Genomic DNA, 13,037 nt, shown 5'->3' on the forward strand with positions numbered 1-13,037 from the left:
CTTCCTCTACAGCACCTGTCACCTCCCCATGCTTGGCGGATCACCACTGCCACCTTTCTCGTCTGTAGATGGCTCAGAGCAGCCTGTCTCTGCTCTGGGTGACTCCCTGTGGATGCCAGAGTCTTTCGTCACAGGGCTTCTCTCTTCACGAGCAGAGAAAAGATGTTGGTGGAAAGGCCCATGGAGACAGCCTCTATGGGACAGGCAACATCTGGATCCAATAGTGCCTCGTAATAAAGTACCTCCTGTAGCCTGAGATCAAGTCACCTCTCCACTGCAGTGGAAGTCATCAGTCTCCCTACAATATGGTCTCTTAGGAGGGTAGGGCTTTAAGTTCCATCTTTCTACAAACAGTCCTGGAAGCCTTGAGGAAATGTGGGAGATTCTCCGTCTGCTGAAGGACTGTGTCCCAGGCCAGTCTCCTGGAGCTACATATGCGGTCAGTCTTCTCCATCATCTGTGCCTCCTCTGCCTGGGAGACGCCCTGCGATCAGAGGGTGGAGGGCTCTCAGATGGAAGAACGGTGCTGCCACCCATCCTTCGGTCTGGTCATGCTCTAAAGGAGGTCAATAGCTTCCCCTAGTGCACCCAAGGTGATGTTCTTAAGATACCCTCATTATTTATCTGTCCCCCAAAACCTCTTCCAGGGCCCTTCCCTAATACCTGAAATCCCCCAGCTTCTGCCCAAGGGCCTTCCCATGTCCTATAGAATTCAGAATTCTGGCTCTCCTTCTATGTTCTCATTAATTTTTATCAGTCTTCTGAGACTTCTGTTCCTAGAAGTGAAAGGCTATGATGTATTAGCTGGTTAATTATTGTCTAATACATTTTTCTATCAAAAAAGAAAAAGAAAAGAAAAAAGAAACTTATTCTTTTTGTTTTTTGTTTGTTTTTGTTTTGAGACAGGGTTTCCCTGTGTAGCTTTGGAGATTATCCTGAAACTCACTCTATTGATCAGGCTGGCCTTGAACTCACAGAGACCTGCCTACCTCTGCCTCCTGAGTTCTGGGTTAAAGGCGTGTGCCACCACTGCCCAGCACAAAAGTTATTCTTTATCAAGAAGATAATCTATAGAAAGTAAAAGCAGAGGGGAGATTCCAATAACTCAGTATAGGCTGAGGGCAAGAGGATGCTTTGGTCCTCCTATGCCACCCTGTATAGCTGGTCATCAACTCCACATCCAGCAAAGCCAAAAGATGGACCCTTGAGAAGCATACCTCTGAAAAGACAAAGCTAAGTGTTCCGGAACTCTCTCAGAATCACACGCGTAGATGTCTTTTGCTCCCACGTGGAACATGGGCTTCTTTGCCTAGCAGCATGAGAATCCAGCAGGACAAGCACCACTTCAGGGCCCAGCAAGCCTCCTGAGCTCTCCCCAGGGCATCGCCAAGGAGCCAAATGCATGGAGCTCAGAGGCCAAGTAATCAAAAACACTTCTGGCAGGAATACAAGGGCCATTGGGAAGCTAATTGAGATCCTGCCTGGCCGACTCGAGTCTGGAAAGCTGTCAGAAGGCAGGAGGGACCCAAGGCTTTGGTCTTAATCATGTTCCACGAGAAGACGTTCTGGCGTGGTGCATGCCTGAGACCTGCCAAACCTTGGGTAACAGGAACAAACAAAGGAGGAAGGAGAAGGAGGGCTGAGAGCAACTGGTGAGGAGGGGGAAGTTAGGCTATGTCTCGATGGTGCCAAACATCTGGGTACGCTGTAAAATGTTTAAGCCAAGAGCTGGCCATTTTGTCTACAGAACAGCAAGCAACTTGTCTGAAATGTCCAGATCATATTATGATGAATATCATCGGATATTCAAATGTTCCTCAAGGACATAACCAAGCTTTCTTTACTTCGTGTCTCCACTCAGTACATGTTTGGCCCCTAGTAGGTCCTCTTACATCTGTGTGAGGAAGGAAGGCGACAAAGAAGACGTATTCAGAGGAGCCTCCCCTCCCCCAACTCCTTAATGATACCAAAAACAATCCATTGTCTAAACCAGGATAAGCTTCAGAAGAGAGAGCACTGATTCTGGCCCAGGACAATGGGGGTCACCCTCCTTCATGGTCAGTTTTGTGTGGAAGAGTAGAGCACTAAGAAGGACGTGCAATTGGGGGGGGGGTTGTTCCTCCAACTGCTACGTTAGGCAGGCTTGGTGTGCACAAGGAACAGCAGGAGTGTAGGTGTGAACTGGACCAGAAAGAGAGTGGAGTGAGGATGGGAAGCAGGAGCAGCTCCAGGTGTGAGAAGGGATCCGAGTGAGAAATCCAATCTGATTTGTGTTTCTAAAGTCCGGTCTGCAGCCGTGTGGAAAACAAGAGGTGGGATCCACAGAGAGCCCCATTAGTCAGCTTTCTGTTACAAAGCACCAGAAGAGAACAACCTGGAAGAAGAAAGCTTTGTTCTGGTTTCTGAGGTTTGGGTCCATAGTGACCTGACCTTAAGCTCCTGGCCCATGGTGAGGGAGAACATCATGGTGGGGAGCGAGTGATGGAGAGAAGTTGCTCACTTCGTAGTGGGAGAGATGCAGAAAGCATGAGAGAAAGGAAACGAGGCACAGTACGGTCCCCATGGACCCTTCAACCTAGCTTCCATCTCGTAAATTCCCATCACCTTACAACAGCTCCTCAAACTCTGAACCCACCAGTGGACTCGCCCATTGGCGAGGTCAGAACCCACATGGTCTCATCACTTTGCAGAGGCCCCTGAGGCACTGCTGTACTGGGGACCAAGCATTTAGACACACGCCTTTAGGATACGTTCCAGACCTAAGCCACAACATTAGCATCAGTCCACAGTGGTTGTCTCAAGAGCCCCAGGCCTTGGGCTGATGGATGTTAGAAAAGACATCACAGATGTGGTGGAGAGGAGGGGCTTGTCTTAGGATAACTAGGCAGGCTGAGCTGAGAGGGCTTTGCTGACACAGTAGACATGGGTGGTGGGGTAAGGTAAATAGAAGCATAGGGTGGCTGCCGGTGACTGTGCTATTTATTGCATGTGCTGGGATCCTTTACCAGCCTGGAAAAATCAAGGGAAGTCGGGAGCCTCCGACCATCCTCATTGTCACAGAGTCATAGCACACGTGGCTATTTCTCGTCTGGATGAGATGCCTAAGGTCCATTGCATCTCAAACATCTTCAGGACCAGTCATGTACCCAGTGTCTTCATTTTTCCAGAGCTTGCTTGCTGCTGCAAGCAAGTGCAACTGCCCTTTCTTTTTTCTGCACTTCTATTCCTATTATTCATGTTTGGCATGCAAAGTCTATGCACTAAGCCAGACTGCCTTTGCACTAACGGTGACTAATCCTGCAACCTTCTGACAAAAGAGCTCTCTAGTTTATTCTGTCTTCTCTTCTTTCCGTCTTACAGCTCCATGTCCAAGAGGGAACTTTGGAAGGAGTTCATGAAAGCTGCCAACAGCTCTATGATCCCTGGACCTTCCTAACCTTATACTTGACATGCTAGAACCTAACACTTCCCTGATTGTTCCTCTCCCTGTTGTAATGGGAAAAAGAGCGCATAGGCAAAACGAAACTGACAGATAACCCCTAACGCCATGTTAGTCACTAATTAAAGCCTTTTGAACAGTTCATGAGACCCAGAAGTCAGCAGAAGAATGCTGTGTGTGTTCAGGCTGGGTTGATATAGAATCGCAATAGTTCCTACTATAGCTGTGTAGATTCACATAGCTTGTGCTGAGGGACAACCCTTACCCAGAAAAAAAAATTCCCTGAAAACCAGGACAGAAATCTGAGTCTATACTGGACACTCATGGCCCACAGGGACTGCTGGGAACTCCACCCTGCCGCTGTTTCCCAGACATGAACCCCATGGCTGCCCATCCCTGGCCTGTACCTCCAAATGTGACAGGTGTATATACACTATGCATGGAGTCAGCAAAAGCCAGTCTGCAGGAAAGATCAACTCTGCCCTACTTTTATGCTCCTTCCCAATTATTTCTCTGAATCTCACGTAACATTGATTCTCCATGCTCCTCTGCTTTCATGTCCTCTAGTGACATTTCAGTGCCCAAGAGGGAAGGAAATGGGGTCTCTCTTCTTCAGTGTGTCTAGAACAGTGACAGCCACTTAGTACCATTGAATAGATTACTGCACTAGAAGCTTGCCGAGGGCTGGGGAGACAGTGCTGGGAGTAAAGCATTCGCCTTGCAAGCAGAAGGATATGAGTTCAGAACCCATATTTTTTTGTTTGTGTTTGGCTGTTGTTGTTTTTATTTAGGCCCAATATGGCAGCAAGTGTTGATAATCCCAACTTTGAGAAAGTGGGGGGGGGGCAGGTGGATCTCTTGATCACTAGCTGTGCTGGCTAGTTACTTAAGTCAAGTCGGCATGGGCTGCAGTTAATTGGAAAGAGGGAGCTTCAATGGAGAAAACACTCCCACCAGATTGGCCTCTGAGCAAGCCAATGACGCATTTTCTTGATTGATGTGGGAGGGCCCAGCTTGCTGTAACTGGTGCCACCTTGGGGCTGTTGGTCCTGGGTGCGGGAAGAAGGCAAGCTGAACAAACCATGAGGAGGAAGCCCGTCAGCAACACTCATCCACAGCCTCTGTATCAGCTCCTGCATCCGGGTTCCTGCCTTCAGTTCCTGCTCTGACCTCCCTTAGTGAGGAACTGTGCTATGAAACCGCAGGCTGAAATAAACCCTTTCCTCCTCAAGCTGCTTTTGGTCGGGACATTGGCTCACATCAATAGAAATGCTAACTAAGATACTGGCCAGCCAGTGCAGCCTACTGGAAAGTTCCAGGCCCATGAGAGACTCTATTTCAAAAATAAAAACTGCAAAATACCCAAGGTTGCACACACACATATAAACATGTACTCGCACACACACAGGTACACACACACGTTCAGTCATATTAGTGCAAAGAAAAATGTGTGCACAGACCGTAGGGAGAGGGAGGGAGGGCGAGAGAGAAAAAAGAGATAGAAATAGAGAAAGCTCACCAATAGTTAAGAGTATACATGGTTCACCAGCAGTTGAGACTTTTGATACTACATTTGTATCTCAGATTAATTTTTTTAATTTTAAGATATGTAATTTTAAGTTTCATCTATTTTTACACTGCATTGTGTAAAAGTGGGGGGGGGATTAATTGAAACTACTTTGTGGAATTTCCAGTGAGAAATCCACAAGGTGCAATCAGCACAGTGCCTGGAACATACGAAGTTCCCTGCGGATGGCGTCTGTTATCTTCAGCCTCCGTGGGTGAATTAAACATTTGGAAACAATCAAAAGGCCACCTGGACTGAAGCTTGGTAAATAAAATGGGTAAATAGTGTCTGTGCTCAAAAGCAAAATGGGAAGAGAATTCAATATAAGTGGTTGTCTTCTGTGGTTCATAAACCAGCTCTCAAAAACAATTCTGGGAAAGAGAGAGGAGGGGAAGGGCTATAATATCCACTGTGGCCCCCCGAAACTGTGACACACTCTTGGCTCCACACATGCTGACTTATGTATTGGTCCCAGTGAGCCCGAACAGTAGGTAAACAAACACACATGCATGTTTCTCCTACCCCATGTCTCCCTTTCTGTAACAGAAACTCAAGTGCTCCCTGAGTATCTGGGTCAAGAACCTGTCGGGAGAGCATGCCAGAGGAACCGTGGGGAGGAGGTCACAGAAACCGATACTCTGAGCCAGACCACAGAGTAACCTGAGTGTCTTGAAAGTCTGGAAATCCAACACTGGAACAGCAATCAGACTTGGAGATGATGACCCCTTTGTGGAACATGTCTCCTGGGGTACAAGGGGCAGAGTGCAGACGCCTCTCAAGTGGGCTAGACACCTAAAGCCTTGTAAGTATCTACAGTCCTGTCTTTCTCTTATTCTGCACATCAGAAAACAGAGGGTCTATGGGAGTCCCCAGTGACACTCAACTCTGCTTCCCTAAGGAGCCAAGTGAAGCGCTCTCCCATGCCAATAGTTCCATTACCCTCCTCCAAGACCAAACAAGTTCTCCAGATTCTATTAGAAGCTCAATGAGGGGCCGACCACAGGCACTGTCCTTCTTTGTTTTAGAAAGGAAGTTGCAGTGTCCCATGGAAAAGGATGTTGGTGTAACAGACACTAATGGTGACCCACTTTTGTCCCCTAGGCCCCCCTCAGAGACCTCCTGCTGACAGTCCTTCTTCCGGCGACTTCCTGCGCCTTCTGTCCAAGGGTGTTCTCAGACAACAGAGCACCCGACATGCCTGAGCATTGACTGGTCAGAAATGGCCCCGCCCGTCTGCATAATGTAAGACGTTCCTGCGGTTTCTTAGAGGGTCTCAGCTCTAGACGTGGCAATGGTTTGGCAGTTTCCACAGACAGATCTGTCGGAGCAGCCTCTGTTGGCTTTCCTCCCTTCCCTTGCCCACTTCCTCACTGCTTGCCTGGGTGTCCGCGGCTTGTTGCCTCGGTGCCCTAAGTAAGTGTAGGTGTTGGGGTGAACTCCCACTGTTTTCAAGAGCAAACCATAAATAGGCGATTTCGTGAACCTGTTGTTAAACATGACTGTTATCAAAAACTAATGTACTAAACTGCTACAGTGTGAATGTCGTCCAAAAGTTCCGGGTTAAAATGTGATTCCCACTGTAGTGGTGTTAATGGCCTTTGGGGAACTGACCAAGTCGTGAGGTTGGTGCTCTTCTACAGCCATTAAGGGGGCTTCAGAGAATTACCTTAGAGCCTTTGCATTCTGCTGTCTTCCACCACAGGACATAGCACTGCCTCCAGCACCATGCAAAGAACACCTCACCAGACACAGAAAGCCAGAAAGCCTCTGGAACAATGAGAAATAAATTTCTATAGTTTATAAACTACTTAGTCTGTGGTGTTTGGTATAACCTCACAATTATATTATATTATATTTCAAACAATGTTAATAAATACTTATCACATTCTAGATACTGTATTTTTCTGTTGCCTGTGTGTTAACATGGACTATGTTATATGACACAAACACACACACACACACACACACACACAGCCAATGACTTTTCTAACACCAGGCATGCTCTGCCTCAAGGATCTTACATTTAGGAATAACACATTGGAATTGCCTGGAGGAAAGGAATGGGTAAAATCTTTTCACCTACACCCTAGATGTAGAGACTGGAGGACTGGGGTTTTCTAGACTCCCTGGAAATTTTCCAGTGTACATCACAGGCTGGGAGCCATGGCTCTGTTACAATGAATTTTGCTATTAATAATCATGAGAACAAAGACAAGAAAGGTTTAGCTGAACTTGAGTCTGGTCTTTAAAGGATAACACGGAGGAAATACAAACGCATTAGTGGGTACTGAGGACTGCGTTCACTTGCGGGCTGCAAGAGTACACACAGGGATGGAGGTGAAGATTACTTGTCTTCTCGGAGGACTTAAAGATGGCTTTTCCAATACTGGCGATGGCCGTGGGTACACCTTATTCACACTTCCTCACCTTGGTTCTTCTTGTAAGGAAACACAGAAAGTACCCAAACCAGTGGACCCACCAGATTATGGAAGGGGGTCATTCGTTCATACTCACACGCACCTTCTTGAGCCAGCCATACCTAGTCGTTACAGTGTTTCTGCTCACCTGTTGGTATCAGTGTGTCAGTGACTCGGAAAGCAGTCAGAGGACCCCTTCTTTCTGAGGATTCACATCCTTCAGCCTAATTATGACTTTCAACTTTCATCCTGCTTTCCAATTACTTTTAGTGCTTCCCTACCATTCACATTAAAAGGGGGAAAAAAAGATTTCAGTGTGTCTGCTTGGAAGTCAAGGTCCCTCACTCTCTGTTCCCAACCTGATTATCTGTATCACTCTCTCCCGACTTAGAACAAAGTATGTTTTGCTATCCCAAAATTTTCTGATCCAGTTTGTCTTCTACATACTTTTTCTTCTTCAAAGTACTTTTTTTCATTTTAAAAGTAATTGTACGTTGTCTTCCTACTTAAGATAATAATGAATATTTAGTCCACCAATAAGAGAATGCTTAAACATACACAAACATATATATGTAATGTCATATATATACATATATAATGTTGTATATATGGACATATATACATATATAATGTCATATAAATAAACATATATTTATGTGTGTCTTTTCTACTGACTGAAAAGAAAATATCAACCATATTGTCAACAAGCATCTTAATAGGCTAATTTGCTCTTGGCTCTAAGCCTTTACCATGCCACTTGGCTCCATATCAAAGAATAGTCATACAAGTCTGATGACCCAAGTTCAGTACCTAGAACTCCAGCACTCTTGTGGAGACCCTCACCGCAGGCCAGCTGAATGGCAGATTCATCCCAGTGTGGCAGGTGGTTGAGTACAACCCAAGTAATAACATCAGAGTATAACTAACTCGTTAACAAGAGCTAGAAAGTTGTGCTTAAAGTCAAGAGCACTGTGGTCAAATCACACGTGTTCTTGGCTAATGATGAGGATAATTTTACATTTGTCTTATAAGTTATTTCTGACATAAAGATCCATATTAGTGGTGGTATATCCCCCATTCCTTCTTTGTCTCTTGCTTTGACCAATGGCCATATATGACACAAACCAGGGCTTAAAAAGTAGCACCCCAATGTCTCCACTTTCTCTTCTTCTCTTTTGTGGTCACTGGGCTCCAGGTTTGGAGGGCAAGCAGCACATGGAGCAGACAGAAACACCCAGACAAGTCTAAGGTGAACTCAGCCAATGTTAGGACCCACCCCCAGCTAAGACCTCTGGAATTCAGCTGAACCTTGAAACTGCTAACAGTTAGCCAGCCCAGCTGGACTTGGAAACATTGCTCAAAGAGGTCAGCTTAAACTGCCGTCCTCAGATTCAGGGATTTAGCAAACACAGATAGTTTGTAGCCACTGAATTCTGAGGTGTCTGTTGCATAGGGTATTCTGGTAACAGACATCTGATAGAACTATCCTCCAAAATCTACATTGCCGTAATTGAAATGAGGTGAAAACAATCAAGCAAAGACTAACTACTTACCTAGGGCGTGGGCTGAGGCTCTGCTGCGTGGGTCACCCCTTTGTCTGGCAAAGGACAGTCTAGGGGTTCGATTATATGTGCTAGACAAAGGAAGCATCTGGTCATAACAGATCCTCTGCTCGCACAGTTCCACAGAGCCACTAGCTTCCAAACGTTTTAAAAATTAGACCTGGCCCATTGCTACCCTTTACTCTAGTTTGTGTTCCCTTTCCAAGTCAAAAGCATTAGCCAGTGCACACTAAACCACAAAGGAAAAAGGATTTCTGCAAAAAGGCTTCCCCAAACACTAGGATGACTCTGCCCATCGTAGGAAGCCATCTCGCTCCAGCTGCCAGGCTGCTTCTGGGAGAGCCCCGGAGTAGCCAGCAACAGTAGCTGGTGTAAAAGCTAATCTTAGAAAACACGCATCTCTTCTCCAGCCCCGTAATTAAGACCAGAAATCCGTAACTGAGACATTCACAAAAACGGGGATTCTAAGTGCCAGCTTTGCCTGAGCATCCTCTAGAATGGGCCAAACTTGGGGAGGCCTCTCTGGGGTAGGATGGGCAGGAGAGTGGTCTCTGGGTAGTCAATGAGCAAGTGAGGGGGTCACAACCTGGGACCTTCCAAAGCCTCCACCCCTTCTGGGCTCACGGCTCAGTCCTTCTCGGTCAAGTGCCAAAGCTCACTGACTGCTAACAAATTAAGAGAGGAACAAATTCCTATGGGTAGCTTTTTAGAGTTCTTTATTATTATTATTATTATTATTATTATTATTATTATTATTATTATTCATGTCTCTAGTGTCCACCCGTAAATGAGAAAATTTTTTACTTCTTCAAAGATATGTCTATTTCACCCATGTTGTCTTACCCAGATGGGGCCCATTTCAATCAATGGTTCCCCATCCTGGTACTTGGGCTCAAGTCAGAGTCAGTTATTAAACTTATTTAGACTGTGCTTATTCCTGAGTCCTGGTTTATTAACATGTTTATTTAGACATGGGCCAAACAGGACTGGAAGGTACAATCTCTCCTTCTCAAAACTGCAAACTTTGCTTCTGACTCCAGGCCTGGCAATTTGTCTGGATGAAGTGCTGATATTGGCAGGTTCTCCTTGGATACATTTTAGGAGGCTGTGCCTTTGATATCACTCTGAGGGTAAAAACTGCCGTATCCACATATGTCTTCAATTGCTATGATATTCATTTCCCTGCTTCCTACCAGGGAGACTTTTTCAATCTGTTTAATACTAAGAAGGAGCCAGGTTGCTATTTTAGATCTAACTATGAAATATTTATTGAGCTCCAATTTGCCCAGAGCTATTTGAAACCCTTGAGCCTTAGGAATTGGATTTATTTATTTATTTATTTATTTATTTATTTATTTATTTAAGAAAAACAACAGGCCCAGAAATTGATCACATAATGGGCGAAGAGAAGGAGAAACCCACCTTGATTTGAAGGATCTGCACACTGGCGCTCCTGGATTCAAAGTGCCTGGAGGGCACGACGGTAGCTTTGGAGCTTTCTGTCTACTTCTTGGCATGGTCTGTGCACACCAGAGCACACTCTTGAGATCCTGGGTCACAAAGCTGGCGTTTGTCATGACGAAGGTCAGTGGCCTACCCAAGCTCACGCAGGGGCAGCGTTGAAATCACCATTGCTTTCCTTCAGTTGCTAAGACTCCTGCAAATACCTGGGGTGGGACACCCACTTACAGCAGTGGCTCTCAACCTGTGGGTCGTGACCTCTTTGGGGTTGAATGACCCTTTCACAAGGGTCACGTGTCATATATTTCCATGATGACTCATAACAATGACAGTTATGAAGTAGCAACAAAACAATTTTATGGTTGGGGTCGCCACTGCACGAGGAACTGTATCGAAGGGTCACAGCATCAGGAAGGTTGAGGACCACTGGGTTAGAGCCTGGGACAGAGTGGCGTGAGTCAGAGCACAGCATCTCACGGCCAGTTTCTCTACTCAGGCACCAGGAATGGTTCTTGACATACAGAAGTTCCTCAATGTGAAGAACCCACAGCTCACAATAAATTTTTTTTACGCACGGCCCAGATTACACTTTTATTCATGCATTCACCTATAAAGGCAGCTAGCTTTGCTCTACTTGTCATACGCTTTGACCATACCCCCCCCATCCACCCTCCTATTCTCCCTCTCCTTCCCTCTGACCACTCTCCCACTCTTCTCCAGTATTGCTTATGCTTTCCTCTCCACACCTACACCCATCTGAAATCTAAGGTCCACAAATGGGATGTCAGCTTGAGTCTGGCTTCTTTCAATGAATATGGCCATCTCTGTTTATAGCCACTTCCCAGAGAATGGCACATAAGTTCATTCTTCCTTGTGGCTGAATAAAACATGGTTGTGTCCCTTTATCCATTTCCTCACTCCCACTCTACAAAGAACCCAAATAGGCTAATAAGACAAACAAACAGGTCTCCAAAGTTAAGTACAAAAGTCCAATATGAACATATGAAAAACAATATGAACATACAAAAAAATGCTAAATGTCCTTAGCCATCATGGGAAATGTAAATTAAAACTGCAATGATAGTCCACCACAACCTAGTCAGAAAGGCTACCGAAAAGAAAGCTTATTACAGCCAAGGTGGGAACATGTGGGAATTACGGAACTCTTACCCTCTGCTGGACAAGAGTAATGTGAAATATCTTAGCCACAGTTCACAAATCAACATAGATAAGTCTTTAGGTTCTTGTTTCCCAGCATCTTTGGCCTATCATAGCTTCTTTTATATGGTGAAAAAGTATATATTTAGAATTATCCTGCTGGACTCAATTTAGATGATCCCAATTTTGTTGGCAACATCCAGAGCATCTTATGGGGAGCCAATCGAACATATGCCTTCTTCTCTCTGTTGGGCCTAATGCGGGTGTTGACTTTGGCCACATCTATGTCGAAGAGTTTCTTCACAGCCTGTATGATCTGGTGCTTGCTGGCCTTGACGTCCACAGTGAACACAAATGTGTTGTTATCTTCTATCTTCTTCATGGCTGACTCGGTAGTCAGGGGGAATTTGATGATGGTGTAGTGGTCAAGCCGGATGTGCTCTTTTGGGAGTATTTGAGCTACTTCTGGGGTCACAGGGTGTTGGGCTGCTGGAAAGTGGGTGATGTATGGATCTTCTTATTTTTATAACTGTGGATGCCTTTCCGCACTGCCCTCTTGGCTTTCAAGGCCTTCACTTTGGCTTCAGCTTTGGGAAGGGCAGTAGCTTCCTTCTTTGCTTTTGGCGCCATCTTGGCAAAAAGGGCTGACTCCTCTAATAGCTTCTAATTGATTCTCTTGACATTGCCAAATAACCCCTTGATTGCAAAGCCACCCAGCTTTAGGATCATTGGTTTAAAGGGAAGTCTATCTCCACTCAGCCTTGAGCGGCATGATGAATTTGTATTAATGATGGAAAGACAAACGGCCTAGAGAATCAAAGAGAAAAAAACTGACTTTTTTTATTCATCACTGAAGGCTGCGGGTGCATAATCCATTAATTAGTACCAATTATGTTTTACCATCTCAGAATGTAACATAATTAATGCCTGGTGATTAATAAACATTTCATGCATGTGGCATGTGTGCATGTAGAATTGATCCATCTATTTATGCCACACGCGTGTGTAGATGCACATGTACGAATGCATTTGAACACTTGTGCCCATGGAGGCCTGGAGGTGCTCTCCACCTACTTCTTTAAGCAGTGCTTCTCTGAATCTGGTACTCACTGGTTCCAACTATTCTAGCTTGCCAGCTTGCCCCCAGGGTCCCCTTTTCTGCCTCCTAACTGCTGGGATCACATGCAACCCCATCCATGCCCAGTGTTTCACGTGTGTTCTGACAGTCTCAACTCTGATCTTCACCCTCACGTAGCAAGCGACTTATCTATACCGTATCTGTGCCATCTTCACAGCCCCTAATCTTCAATTAGTGAAAGTCTTCTCAATAATCCAGATTTTGGTCAAACAATTTTCCTTTATTTTTCTCACTCTGAGAGCGCTGCATGCATGTTTTTCCTATGTGGTCCTTTAAAAAAAAAAAAAACTCATAG

At 45.4% G+C, this 13,037-nt stretch overlaps 1 protein-coding gene across 1 annotated transcript; it reads right to left on the bottom strand.

Moving 5' to 3' along the window:
* Positions 1 to 11,755: 11,755 nt before the first annotated feature.
* Positions 11,756 to 12,234, bottom strand: LOC126499696 (60S ribosomal protein L23a-like). Its single transcript, XM_050139007.1, has 2 exons — positions 12,144 to 12,234; positions 11,756 to 12,045 (listed from the first exon to the last, which is right to left on the bottom strand). Exons 1-2 carry the CDS (start codon positions 12,232 to 12,234, stop codon positions 11,756 to 11,758), a joined length of 381 nt encoding a protein of 126 aa, XP_049994964.1.
* Positions 12,235 to 13,037: the final 803 nt, after the last annotated feature.

This window comes from Alexandromys fortis, unplaced genomic scaffold (genome assembly GCF_014885135.2).
Source record: "Alexandromys fortis isolate MF-2015 unplaced genomic scaffold, M_Fortis_MF-2015_v1.1 scaffold_37, whole genome shotgun sequence".
Classification (NCBI taxonomy): domain Eukaryota; kingdom Metazoa; phylum Chordata; class Mammalia; order Rodentia; family Cricetidae; genus Alexandromys; species Alexandromys fortis.